At 39.4% G+C, this 14,106-nt stretch overlaps 1 protein-coding gene across 1 annotated transcript in view; it reads left to right on the top strand.

Moving 5' to 3' along the window:
• ZNF507 (zinc finger protein 507) overlaps nucleotides 1-14,106 on the top strand; it is a 41,214-nt gene that overhangs the window by 5,160 nt on the left and 21,948 nt on the right. The window contains exons 2-4 of the mRNA XM_057712843.1: nucleotides 1,964-4,098; nucleotides 5,514-5,631; nucleotides 9,257-9,371. Of these exons, the coding sequence (XP_057568826.1) occupies nucleotides 1,966-4,098; nucleotides 5,514-5,631; nucleotides 9,257-9,371 (2,366 nt within the window). The 5' untranslated portion in view covers nucleotides 1,964-1,965. The remainder of the gene's footprint in view (nucleotides 1-1,963; nucleotides 4,099-5,513; nucleotides 5,632-9,256; nucleotides 9,372-14,106) is intronic.

The raw sequence follows: 14,106 nt of genomic DNA on the forward strand, positions 1-14,106 counted from the left end.
CGACCCCTTGTTTAGTGACAAAAGGTTGAGTGTAGAGATTTAAAAACACTTCTGTTCTTCCTACTTGAGAAATATATAAAGGAACGAACTAGTCTTTTTTTTAATTTCATACATGTTAATCTTTTTTTAATTTTTATTTATTTGTGTATTTATTTTTATTTGGCTGTGTTGGGTCTTCGTTGCTGCGCACAGGCTTTCTGTAGTTGCAGCGAGCAGTGGCTACTCTTCGTTGCGGTGCCCAGGCTTCTCATTGCAGTGGTTTCTTTTCTTGCGGAGCACCAGCTCTTTTGAGAGGTAATGCCCTCAGGTTGTTTAGGGGATACAGTGGCTCAAGGGCCACTGGCCTTGGGGGCTGGCATAGCTGTCATTGCTGTAGTGATTGTGGAATGCATTCCCTGCCAGGAGTGCAACTAGAAGTAGAAGAGAAAAAAGCTGATTGCACTGGGCAGAGTATTAGGATGGAGGGAAGAAGTAGTACTAAAGAAACAGAGTAAAATGTTTGCCTGTTTGTATGACACAGATCTGGATATAGAAAGTTAGTGTGCCACAAAGAGTAGAAAGTAAGAGAGGAAAAGCCATAACTGCTGTCAGTTGATGTGGGAGAACTGGGCCTGAAGCTGGTTAGACCACTGGTGAGGTCTTGCAGGAGTTTACGTATGATCTTGACAACAGCTAAGGGGCCCCTATATGTTGATTCAGCCATCTGAGGGAAGAGAAGCCATGATTCACCTCCTGAAGAGAATTCAGAGCGTGTGACTGAGATTTAAGAATAGTATGATCTTTGGTCTATAGCTAGTGCCACTAGAAATTTTGCTGGCATTTATTGAATGTTGTGAGTAAAATTCCAGAATGCACCTAAAATGTGGAAAAACAAAACTTGTTGCTGGAAAAAAGCCTAAACTTAAAAACGTGCTCCAAGTCAATAAATTAATCTCTCTTTAAGCCAGAGGAAATGTTTCAAATGGAAGTACTGCCAGAAAATAGAGTATTTAAGATTTACGCTGAAAGATAAGTAAGCATTTTATGTTTATGACTTCCTTGGCCATAACACATTACTAGAACCTACAGATAACCCCTCCTAAGGCCTCTGTGCTTTTTTAGACCTAAAACACAACTAGGATATCAATGTTTTCCTTCTCTGATGCCCCTTTCCCTTTCAGAAGAAAAAATCTATACACACACACACATATGTGTGCATCTGTGTATGAGTAATAGTTGACCACTAATATGACCTCTAGAAAAAACCACAGCATAGTTTGTGGTTTATCTTCAGGAAAATAAATCAAAGGAAGTAAAAGCAGGAAGTGGATCATTGCTTTTATTTAGTTTCATATGCATAATACTTCTCAAAATTCACTATGCCCTTTACAATAGGTTACATGCCCATATTTTCACAGCTCCAAAATCTGGGGAGGGAAAAAAAAACACGTTTGTGCTTTTAGTAATAAAACCACAATTATATTTGGTGTAAGAAGTTGTCTTCCAAGAATTGTATCAATCGTGTTGGCTTAACAGAATGGTATTTCATAATAACTTGAGATGGTTCCTCATGCCCTGGGAATGGCTTTATTCCTTCAATAATGGAATAGCAGTGTTTTTTTGTTTTTTTTCCCCCCTGGCATTGTGCAAAAGAGAGGGAGTACCAGTTAGGTCTAGCTAGATGTCTAGGGGAAAGAAAGTGAAGAAAAAAGGAGATGTTGATTGTTAAAGCCATTTCCAAAGAAAGAAATGAAGGATGGAAACATCTCAGTCATCGGTCCTAATAGGGGATGGCATTCCAAAGAAAAATTCTAAGTAATATAAGTCTCTATTGAGGATAGCCAGATATATTGATATGGAGCTCCCAGGTTAGAAAATACTTAGATTAGCTTAAACTCTAAGAGTAGTTTAGATTTCCTGAATTACATGCCTGTAATGATCCTGTAACCTGGTGTTTCTTTCTGTCATATATTCTCCTTTTTAGATATGGAAGAAAGCAGCAGTGTCGCCATGTTGGTGCCAGATATCGGGGAACAGGAAGCTATGTTGACTGCCAAAACTGTCATCAGTTCATCATTGGAAATTGATGAACAAAGAAAACCTAAGACAGATCCATTAATCCATGTTATCCAGAAGTTAAGCAAGATAGTGGAACATGAAAAGTCACAAAAGTGTCTTTTAATTGGCAAAAAACGGTCACGTTCAAGTGCTGCAGTATACTCTCTCGAAAGTCAAGAATCTTGTGAGATTCCAGCTAAAGTAACCCAGTCACCTGCTGCTGATATTAGAAGGGCTGAGATGTCACAAATACATTTTACCCCTGACTCTCTTGCCCAGAATGATGGGAAGGCTATGTCTTACCAGTGTAGCCTTTGTAAGTTTCTGTCATCATCTTTTTCTGTGTTGAAAGATCATATCAAGCAGCATGGTCAGCAGAATGAAGTAATATTAATGTGTGCAGAGTGCCATATTACATCTAAAAGCCAAGAGGAACTTGAAGCTCATGTGGTAAATGACCACGAAAACGATGCCAACAGTCACACTCAATCCAAAACCCAACAGTGTGTAAGCCCCACCAACTCCTTGTGTCCCAGAACCTCAGAAAGAAATAATGAAACAGTTCCTGACATCCCAGTGAGTGCGGACAACCCACAGACTCATACTGTCCAAACAGCATCTGCGGCAGAAATGGGTAAGAGGAAGTGGTATGCCTATGAACAGTATGGCATGTATCGATGCTTGTTTTGTAGTTACACTTGTGGCCAGCAGAGAATGTTGAAAACACATGCTTGGAAACATGCTGGGGAGGTTGATTGCTCGTATCCAATCTTTGAAAATGAAAATGAGCCCCTAGGCTTGCTGGATTCTTCAGTGGCTGCTGCACCTGGCGGGGTCCACGCAGTAGTCATTGCGATTGGAGACAATGAACTGAGTATCCACAACGGGCCATCGGTACAGGTGCAGATTTGCAGCTCAGAACCATTATCATCTTCATCTCCTTTAGAACAGGGTGCGGAAGGAGGGGTTCATCTAAGTCAGTCAGTTACTCTCGACCCTAACGAGGAAGAGATGCTAGAGGTGATTTCTGATGCAGAGGAGAATCTGGTTGCTGATAGCCTACTGTCATCAGCACAGAAAATCATCAGCAGTAGCCCAAATAAAAAAGGTCACGTTAATGTGATAGTGGAGCGTCTGCCAAGTGCTGAAGAAACTCTTTCACAGAAACATTTCCTCATGAATGCTGAAATCGAAGAGGGGAAAAACCTGAGCCTGACAGAAGCCAAGATTGGATGTGAAGGAAGAGATGATGTCTATCATGCTGATAAATGTACTGTTGATATTGGGGGGCTGATCATAGGCTGGAGCAACACAGAGAAGAAAGACAGCGAGTTAATAAATAAAGGACTGGCTACTGATGAGAATGCCCCGCCAGGCCGGAGAAGGACAAACTCCGAGTCTCTTCGGCTACACTCGTTGGCTGCAGAAGCCCTAGTCACAATGCCCATAAGAGCTGCAGAACTAACACGAGCCAACCTTGGGCACTACGGGAATATAAACCTTTTAGATCCGGACACCGGACAAAGGCAGGTCGATAGTACATTGGCAGCATATTCTAAGATGATGTCACCACTTAAAAACTCTTCAGAGGGGTTAACTAGTTTCAACCAAAGCAGCTCTACCTTAGTAGCACTCCCAGAGGGAAGGCAGGAATTGTCAGACGGGCAAGTTAAGACAGGCATCAGTATGTCCTTGCTCACCGTGATTGAAAAATTAAGGGAGAGGACAGACCAAAATGCTTCTGATGACGACATTTTGAAAGAGTTGCAGGATAATGCCCAGTGCCAACCCAACAGCGATGCAGGTTTGTCAGGAAGCAACGTCGTGGAGTACATCCCTAACACTGACCGGCCCTACCGCTGCCGCCTGTGTCACTACACCAGCGGTAACAAGGGCTACATCAAGCAGCACTTGCGAGTGCATCGACAGAGACAGCCCTATCAGTGTCCAATCTGTGAGCACATAGCGGACAACAGCAAAGACCTGGAGAGCCACATGATCAACCACTGTAAAACAAGAATATACCAGTGCAAGCAGTGTGAAGAATCCTTCCATTATAAGGTACGTATTGGTTCTGAAATCACTCGGAGAACCTTAGAATTTTAGAGCAAGAAAGGAGCTTTGTAGATACTGTCCACCCAACTCATTTTATAGATAATGAAACTGAGGCCCAGAAAAGTTTGGTAATCTGTCCATGGGATCCCAGTTAATTAGTATTAAAGTTGGGTCTGAAGTCTGGATCGTCGAGTGTAGGATTTTTTCCTCCTGCCTGCCATCTCCTTAACAGGCCCTGTGTTTATTGCTTTAGTGTTTTCGTGTGCATATCTTTTAAAAAATGTGTTTATTTTAAAGTGCAAGGGGATCTACAGTGGAGGGACATTGTACACACATTTGACTTAAACACATTTAACCATTGTCGATGCAAAAAAATACCTATTTTTCATCTTACATGGCCCCAAAATGCAAGTCATTCACTTTAGCTGCTGCACAACCAACAGTGATTTATATCATTGTGCAAGCAAAAATGGACTGCATGGGACTTAATGAAAGACAGTGCAGTGGAAACAGAGCCACGTGTGTTATATTTTATGAGAACTTTACGGGACTTTCAAGGATTACTTTGAGTGTGATTTTCATTGTGTGTGCTACCTAAAACCAACAACCAGTAAGAAATACTGTTTTTGTAAAGGCAGTTTGCATTCCTTGAATCATTGGTTTAGAACTTTTCTTCAATGTGCCAGTTGACTGTGTGCAGGGGGAAAGTGTATTGTAAAGGGCTAACAGGGATGTAGACCTTTTCTCTCAGATTAGCCAGAGTTGGGGTCCAGCTGATAGTAAGGAGGTAATCAAGAATAAAAAAGCCTTTGAATCTGAAATTCACGGCCGCTTGGATTGCTCTCATGAAATTCTGAAATGGTCTCTGGTCGCTGGACAAGTAGCCATCCAAGTGGGCTGCAAAGGCAAGTTCCAGGAGTTTCTTTTGCTACTGCACTCTTAATTCATGGGGGTGGGGGTGAGGAGGAAGGTGTCCTTGGAGTTGCAGTTCCAATTAAATCTCTTACAAATTTAGTTGATATTTAGGCGGAAATCAGCAGAAGTTAATTGATTGGATTTATTTTTGTGAAAATACTAAGTTATTCTGAACACTCTGCTCTTTCCTCCTCTAGGCTTACCAGTGGTTCAGGAAGCATACACATGCCATGCATAAGTGTTCCCTAAGACAGTGGTGGCTTCCTTTCTGAGAATGTGAAAAGAGGAACTGTGTTTTTGATAAGATTGTGTTTCCCCTAGCGTATTTCTTTCCATAAGCCGTCAAATGTGTCAAGTAATCTTTTAACACATTTAATTTTTAAATATTGGTAATGTGTTCTAGGTACTAGGCCATGAAAGCAGTTAACTCCTCCTTCTATAGTCTCCTAGTAACCATGTAAGTATGTGTATTGAAAATTACATATTAATTTCTCTCAATTTTTTAGAGTCAACTGAGGAACCATGAGAGAGAGCAACACAGTCTTCCAGATACCTTGTCAGTAGCAACTTCTAATGAGTTAAGAATTTCCAGCGATAAAACTGATGGAAAATGTGTTCAGGAAGGTATCTGTGCTTTTTTTTGTATAGACGACATTGACTAGCACACGAAGTAAAAAATGGCCTTTGTTGTCATGTGGGTTATTTTCAGGACTAAAGTTGCATCTATTCTTCTCTATTTTTATACTGTGTAAGTGAATCTTATCTCTGAGTACTAAATGAAGTAGTATATTAGTAAGTACTCAGCTTCAACCATATAGGTAGATATACTCTGAAGTGTATGCTGTCCTATAAGAGTCAAGTACAGCAGAAGCCCTGAGGTGACGTGCCAGCAAGCCAGGGAAGCTGCAGCACAGAAAGAAAGCCTCCTTTCCTCTCTCAGTACCGGTTGACCCACTGAGAACATAGCTTTTGCAGATGGTAGGCCCCCACCTCAAACTTTAACTGAGGCTTCCTGCTGTGATCTTATTCTTATCCAAGTGTGACTGCCAGATTTCATCTGCATTATTTAAAAAAACAACACAGGCTCTTTATATGTACTGGTTAGGTACCACTCGGCCAAGTTTCTGCTAATAGGAATATTAGAATCAAAAGATTTAATTAGAGCTCCATGAAAAGGCGGGTGCCACATCCGGAGAATTAGGGATAAAGTGTAATAAGCTGTGCTTTCTTGCATCAGCTAACTTAAATTGATATACTTTAAATGTCTCAAGTGTGGTACATAGTGTTTATGGGAAATAAAACATATTGGGGTGACTTTCCTTTTTAGAGTTTCTAAGAATTAAATTTAGAAACAACTGCAAAGTAAAATGTTTTACCATAATGTTTCATTAAATTATACCCCAGAAAGCATAACTGATTCTAGAATGTTTCTGAAAGAACTGATTTTGACACCACTGTAGCACCAAAATTCCCTTGTCAAACAGATGTCATCCCTGTAAAACTATCCAAAACAAAAGGAGTTTATGACATAGCATCTGTTCCTGCGATAGATGGCTGAGCTAAAACTGTTTTGTTTCCTTTTTAACAAAATAGCCCTAAATGCCTCCTTTTATTTTAATTCATTATGTTTCCATATCCCCTTTAAAGGAGACATTAAAACCTTTGATATCTTTGGACCATAAATCCCTAATGAAGGAATAAAGTAAGTACTACTCAGTGGCACCACCTGCGGTTCCTGCCAGCAGTAGAATATGTCTTTTCTAGCACCATCTCCAAAAACAATAATTTAAAACTGCCCAAATGGGTTAACAAATTAAAACCCACAATTTGAATTAAAAAGATTGAGATGTCAGCTCAAAATTAAAATAACTAATTTGAGCTTCACAGCGTTAGCGTCTACCCACCACATTCCATTTTGCAGTATCTTTTCTTTGTGGCTCATGCTCTGTTTCTTAGGGTTACACGTATGGATTTTAAATTGCTTGCCATGCCTCTGCCCCCACCCCACCTCCACTCAGCTCTGTTTGCTGTTCTCTGTCATGGTAGTATAACAATTCACGTGACTGATAACCTCCTGCATACTTACTTCTATACTGATACTTTGTTGATCAGTATTAGATCCTTCAAAATCTGGTTTTCAGGCTAAAGAACAAGGTTTTAGCTCACAAAGAAGGTGAAAATACTTCATGCTTTATCAAAACTTTTTTAACCATTTATTGTACTTATTAAACAAGAGGGGAGATACATGCTTCTGTGGCTCCTGGTCTTGGACCATCACAACAGCCCAGATAACTCATAGCACGTTTTTGACTCAGAGGCCCAGTGTAATGGTACCTCAGACATTTGTGCTGCCAGAAGGCATGGAGTGCCCATCTTGAGCTGGATACTGTGCTAGGTGCTTAGAGTGCAGTGGAGGTATCACTGCCTTCAAGGTACCCAGCCCAGTGAGGAACACGGAACTGTACTGACAGGTATGTCAGCAAATACCACAGGTGCTCTGAGAGCCTTGGGCAAAGCACTTTCATATGATGTTTCTTTGTGAAATTTAATTAAGTTGTTCTTTATTGTAAACCTGTAATTTGCCCAGCCCTGGGGATTCTGTGTAAGCAAAACAGGCAGATCCCTGCCCTCAGGGAGTCTCCAGCTAGTGACAGGTCAGACTTGCCGCAGACATGCAGGTAACGCACAGACCGCGGTGAAGGAGAAGTGCAGTGTGCTCCTGGGGTACCAAACCATGCTGGAAAATTCCAGTGTTGTCATTTTGTAGATGAGGAAACTGAGTCCTCAAGAGGTGAAATAATTTGCCTGTGATCACACTGGTACTAAGTGGCAGAGCAGGGACTAAGCCCAAGTTTTTGAAATTTAAATCCAATATTCTTTCCATTGGAAACAGTTGCTTGAAGTAGCACAGACTCTCATTCTGTGCTATATTAAGTTTTTCCATCTGTCATTTTTATTAGTTGTCATTGATCTGTAATATTTCTCACAGAAAACCATTATCCAATATTTCACACTTCATTTTTTCAGGGTTTTTTTTTTTTAAAGTGTATCTGGAGCAGTGCCACTTATAATCAAGTCCAAGTTTTTAACCTACCAATTAAGAGCAATACTTAGATTATAATTATGATTAGTGCGTGTATTAATGTTACAGATTTGTACCAGGAAATTAGGACATTTTGTTCTGTCTGGCAAAAGTAGTCATTAGCAAAAGAAATTTTCAATTTTAGAAAGCTTAAATTTAACCTAAGGATTTTCTTTGTTTTGTTAACATTTCCGTGTGGATTTTCTTTTGTGTCACCAATTTTACTTTTATGCAGTGTGTGCTAGTGTTCTACCTAAGCTTTCTTCCCGTTGCCCCTTGTTCTTCACCTTCTATGCTTGCTTTGTTTCTGAATGTAAAGCAGTCAGGCTATGAATGGCCCGTGGACTTTGTGCTGATAGAAGAGTAAATAAACCATGAATATCTTCAGGAACAGTTTCCTATGATAAAGTCATTCTGCTTGTATTGCCTCAAGTTTACCCTGATTTGAATTCCCCAGCCCTGTTGTTGCAGAGCGAGTTTAGTGACATGGCTTATTTCCATTGATCCATGTTTCCTGGATTTCAGAGAGCTGCATATTCATGTTAGTCCTGTAACCTGTCAGTTTACTAGGTATAATTATACTACATTATATAGCACTTAATAATTTGCCATTGTTTTCCTTTCTGTTGTTGCTTTGACCGCTGACAGTTATATAAACAAAGGAAACCTACAGAGTGAAAAAGGTGTGGGGTTTTTATACTGAGTTTGTTAGATATGCTTTGTAGCCATACTTTATAATATTGAATTGTAGTATTAACTTATAACTTGTTGGCAAATCAGTGTTTCCTTAAGACAATATATCCAATTTTGATTAGACTAACACCTTTCAAATTAGCAGTGTATCTCTAGTTCATTCAGCTGCTACACAATCAGCAGGGCAGCTGGCATCAGGTTCATTTTAGAGTTTTGTACAAGGTTATGTAGAAGTTAACCCAGTGTATCTGTGTTTACAGATCAGATGATATTCATTTTCTATGCACTGATAGTGCAGATGCAGGAGAACCTGTAAATCTACATTCAAACTTGTTAACTTTACTAAACAGTGAGAAAGCCTCCATTGAAATGTTAATACTGTGTGGTATGAATACTCATTCACAATGGAATGTAAATGCTGTCATTTTAATCTAATCAAAGCATGTCACTAAAACTCTGAAATACTTTGTCCAGGCAATAAGTCTTCGGTCCAGAAACAGTATAGATGTGATGTATGTGATTATACAAGTACAACGTACGTTGGTGTCAGAAACCACAGACGAATCCATAACTCTGATAAGCCTTACAGGTGAGTGTGATGATCCTAGAGTTTTAATACTTGTATTAAAATACTCTAGAGTAAAGAAAAAAGTAGAAGTAATTAAAAATTCATAACAGTTGTTTAAACACAGGTTAAGCGCTAAGAAACTTTCACTTCCTGGTTTCATGAGTTTTGTTTAGTTTGTTAAAGACTATGAATTTTAAGCTTGAGTCTTAGGACAGTAGGCTTAATTTTGACTAGATTTTGTCTAGTTGCAATATAAAATGTCTGTATCCGTCAGTTTCATGTGGGTATAAGTACCATAGCAATTTTCAGTGCTTAGAGTGCATTTCAATAATTTGGCAGGTAAGTACTCAGTATTCCAACGAAAGATTCTTAAAATTTAAAGGCAATAAAATTCACTGTGAAAGATTCTGTTTTTGAAAATAAATCTATCATGTGTAGAGTAAGGTCATTTAATTTTGTTACTTGATTTTTTACAAAAGCCAATTTTAATATGTGCTCAGAAAATGTCAGCATTCTCAGATGATCAAGATAGGCTGATAAATAGAAATAATTACTTCTTAAATAAACTTTGCTTCTTGAGAATAAACTACATGTCGTTTATGCATAATAAAGATACAGATATTTTTGCAGTTCGTCCAGCTGTCACAGAGCCGTTTGTTGAGCTCGTAGCCGTGAGGCAACATCAAGTTTTCAGGCCGAGCTGAGCCAGTCACCGTGAGGGACAGTGCTAGGCAGTGAGCTCTTTCACCCCCTTAACAAAGCGTGCTCTGTGTTTTAACTCTCTTCCCAGGTTTCAGAGGTGTGACGCAGGTCACTGCAGGAATGTCGCTGCATTAATATCCAAGTGAAAGCCTGACACACTGTCGTAAAATGCCATTGTTTGATCCCATAGCGTGGCTCTCTATACATAGACGTATATGGCTTTAAATATTTAATACACGTTTAATTTGCTCATCAGCAAACTTATTTATAATCACTTTTCGGACAGTGTATATCTTTGCGAAAAGTTTTGTAGCTCTGTGGAAGGTGTTTGAAGTTGTGTCAGTGACTCTATTTTTATTTCAAATATTTTTAAAACTGGGATCCCTAAGAAAGGTTTTTCCCCTGAATATGATTAAGGCTGTTAACCATTATTAACAGTCACTCAGTGCCATAGATGAAGAGTGGTAGGTGGTATTTAACATGTGTCATTTATGATTTACACTGGGAAGTATTTAGGAGAACATGATGGAAATGGAGGACACTAGTTCATCTGATATGAGGAGAAAGCTTTATATTTCAGGTGTCTTTGTTCTTGAATTTAATGACATACCATGCCAAATTCTGTGATCCAGGCGAGAATAAAATAACATTCTCTGGGCCTAGAACTAGACTGTTCGTTGAGACTTATTGAGAAATATTTATTGAGCAAATATCATGTTCCAGGAGCTGTGTTAGACTCTTAGAGTGTAGTCATAATAAAAAGGTATTGTCCTACCCTGGCAGTGGCCCAGATTTCACAGAGGAAAAACAAAAAGAAAAAAGGTATCATCCCAGCCATCATGAAGCTTTAGACAATGAACAAGTAAACTCTCAAGTGTACAATTATGATAAATTTATGAAAAAGGTTAATGATTGATTCTGGTTCTGTAGAAGATAGTTGCACATCTACTTGAATAGATTAGTCTTAAAGACTCATTTTGATGGCTTTTGCTATTTTAGGGATTATGTTTTCTCATGTTCTTCCTTAATTTCTCTTTCTGATCTTTCATTGTTAGTGTATAGGAATGCAAGAGACTTCTGTGTGTTAATTTTGTATCTGGCAACTTTACCAAATTCACTGATTAGCTCAAGTAGTTTTCTGGTGACATCTTTAGGATTTTCTGTGTATAGTATCATGTTATCTGCAAACAGTGACAGTTTTAATTCTTCTTTTCCAATTTGGATTCCTTTTATTTCTTTTTCTTCTCTGATTGCTGTGGCAGGGACTTCCAAAACTATTAAATAGTAGTGGCGAGAGTGTAGAGGGAATGCTTTCAGTTTTTCACCATTGAGAATGATGTTTGCAGGGCTTCCCTGGTAGCAAAGTGGTTAAGAATCCACAATGCAGGGGACATGGGTTTGATCCCTGATCTGGGAAGATCCCACCTGCCACGGAGCAACTAAGCCTATGCATGCACCACAACTACTGAGCCTGTGCTCTAGAGCCAGTGAGCCACAACTACTGAGCCCATGTGCCACAGCTACTGAAGCCCACATGCCTAGAGTCCATGCTCCACAACAAGAGAAGGCACCACAATGAGAAGCCTGTGCACCATTATGAAGAGTAGCTCCCACTTGCCACAACTAGAGAAAGCCCACACGTAGCAGCAAAGACCCAACACAGCCAATAAATAAAAATTAATTAATTAATTTTGAAAAAAAGAGTGATGTTTGCTGTGGGTTTGTCGTATATGGCCTTTATTATGCTCTATGCCCACTTTCTGGAGAGTTTTTATCATAAATGGGTGTTGAATTTTGTCAAAAGCTTTTCCTGCATCTATTGAGATGATCATATGGTTTTTATTCTTCGGTTTGTTAATATGGTGTATCACATTGATTGATTTGTGTATATTGAAGAATCCTCGCATCCTTGGGATAAATCCCACTTGATCATGGTGTATGATCCTTTTAATGTGTTGTTGCACTCTGTTGGCTAGTATTTTGTTGAGGATTTTTGCATCTAAATTTATCTGTGCTACTGGTCTGTACTTTTCTTTTTTTGTAGTATCTTTGTCTAGTTTTGGTATTAGGACCTCGTAGAGTGAGTTTGGGAGTGTTCCTTCCTCTGTAGTTTTTTGGAAGAGTTTGAGAAGGATGGGTGTTAGCTCTTCTCTAATTGTTTGATAGAATTCACCTGTGAAGCCATCTGGTCCTGGACTTTTTGTTTGTTGGAAGATTTTTAATCACAGTTTCAATTTCATCACTTGTGATTGGCCTGTTCATATTTCTGTTCCTTCCTGATTCAGTCTTGGAAGGTTATACCTTTCTAAGAATTTGTCCATTTCCTCCAGGTTGTCCATTTTTATTGGCATATAGTTGCTTGTAATAGTCTCTTATGATGCTTTTTATTTCTGCAGTGTCCGTTGTAACTTTTCCTGTTTAATTTCTAATATTATTGATTTGAGACCTCTCCTTCTTTCACTTGACGAGTCTGGCTAAAGGTTTATCAGTTTTGCTTATCCTCATGTTCTTAAAATATTCACACTCATAGGACTGGTTGCAGGTTGTCCTAGGGTCTTCCTTCCAGTGAGCAACATCCTGTGAGAATCTTCTTCCTGTTACATCAGAGAAGTCTCAGTAGTTATTTTCCAGATTATACTTTCTCACTGGGTTTGGCCTGAGTGCCTTAGAAAAAATGTTGTCATACCAACCCCTCCATGTAATTATTTATTACCTTTTACGTAAGACTTATTTTCCAACTTTCAGATCTTGTGACTCTTCTTTTTACCTTCTTCAAATACTTATCCTTCTTTGTTTTGGTGGAATCTGCAGTCTACAGAGCATTATGAATCAAAAATTAACATATTCTATTACAGTGTGTTTCTAGGCCTTTCTCTTCATTGTCACATACTATTTGCCTTAAGCTTAGCTAGGAAGCATAGCCTTCTTGGTATCTAATTTAATCTAAGTTATCACAGTAGTTTTTCTGGCGTATTTTGTGTATGCTTCCTTCAGTTTTGCTGCCTAGTACACTTATGGTCAGAGTTGAGGTTTGTTTTCTTATAGTGCATACCCTGTGCATTCCTGATTCCCCACTTTTTGTAAAGAAACATGCTCACAGGTAGCAGTGATAAATTTCTTATAGAGTGAGAGTGCTTTGCTGCACCGCTTCTATACTTTGCATAAGGGCAGAACAGGTTGATTGTGTGTTTTAATGTACCTGTTATGTAATAGACTTTCTGCAGTGTTGATAACTATTGTTTTCTCTTGCCTTTGCTTTTTATGTTGCCATTCCAGTCCTTCACTGAGCCCATTCGTGTGATCTGGGCAGTATAGCTTCATGTATAAGAGCCCTGGCTCTGGGAGCACATAGTCCTGGGCTTGAATCTGAGCTCTGACTTATGGCATTTGTCACCTTGGGCAAACTGTCTCAGTTCTCTGTGCTCAGCCTTGTCATTTCTAAAACGAGGATATTAAGGCACCTGCTTTACAAGACTGTTGTAAGGACTAAAGTGAATACCATATGTAAGATCCTGGCACGTAATAAGCACCCCACAAATGGTAGCTGTTAATCGTTATTGGGCCCAGTTTTTATCCTCATCCCTTCTCAATGATTCATTGTCTTACCATACACAAAAAAAGCTGTTGACCTTTCATCATTTGGGAAACAGAGTAATTCTGTTCCTAGATAGGTGGCTTATTGGTTTACAAGAGAGATGCTGTACCCAGGCAGAAGTACTGTCACAGCTGAGGTCCTCATGCTGTGTCGACTGCCTTGCAGGCAACTCAGTGTCTTGGGGAGCACTCGTCTCAGGCCTGGACCATACACCACCTCTGCCCAACTGGGTGACCTTGGGGCTGTTACTCTTAAGCTAAGCCTTCTTTCTCAAATGAACCTGGGGAGAATACTGCCTGGCTCATAAATTTTTGTGAGAATTGAATGAGATTATATGTATTAAGCACCCAGCATGTTACTTGGAGCATTGACGAGCCTGGTTCCTTTCTTCTGCTCGTGAAGTCATGAGGGAAGGAAGAAAGCTCTTTTCCATTCCCGTGTTAGGACAGGGAAAGTTGA

This window comes from Hippopotamus amphibius, chromosome 16 (genome assembly GCF_030028045.1).
Source record: "Hippopotamus amphibius kiboko isolate mHipAmp2 chromosome 16, mHipAmp2.hap2, whole genome shotgun sequence".
In the NCBI taxonomy this organism is placed as follows: Eukaryota; Metazoa; Chordata; class Mammalia; order Artiodactyla; family Hippopotamidae; genus Hippopotamus; species Hippopotamus amphibius.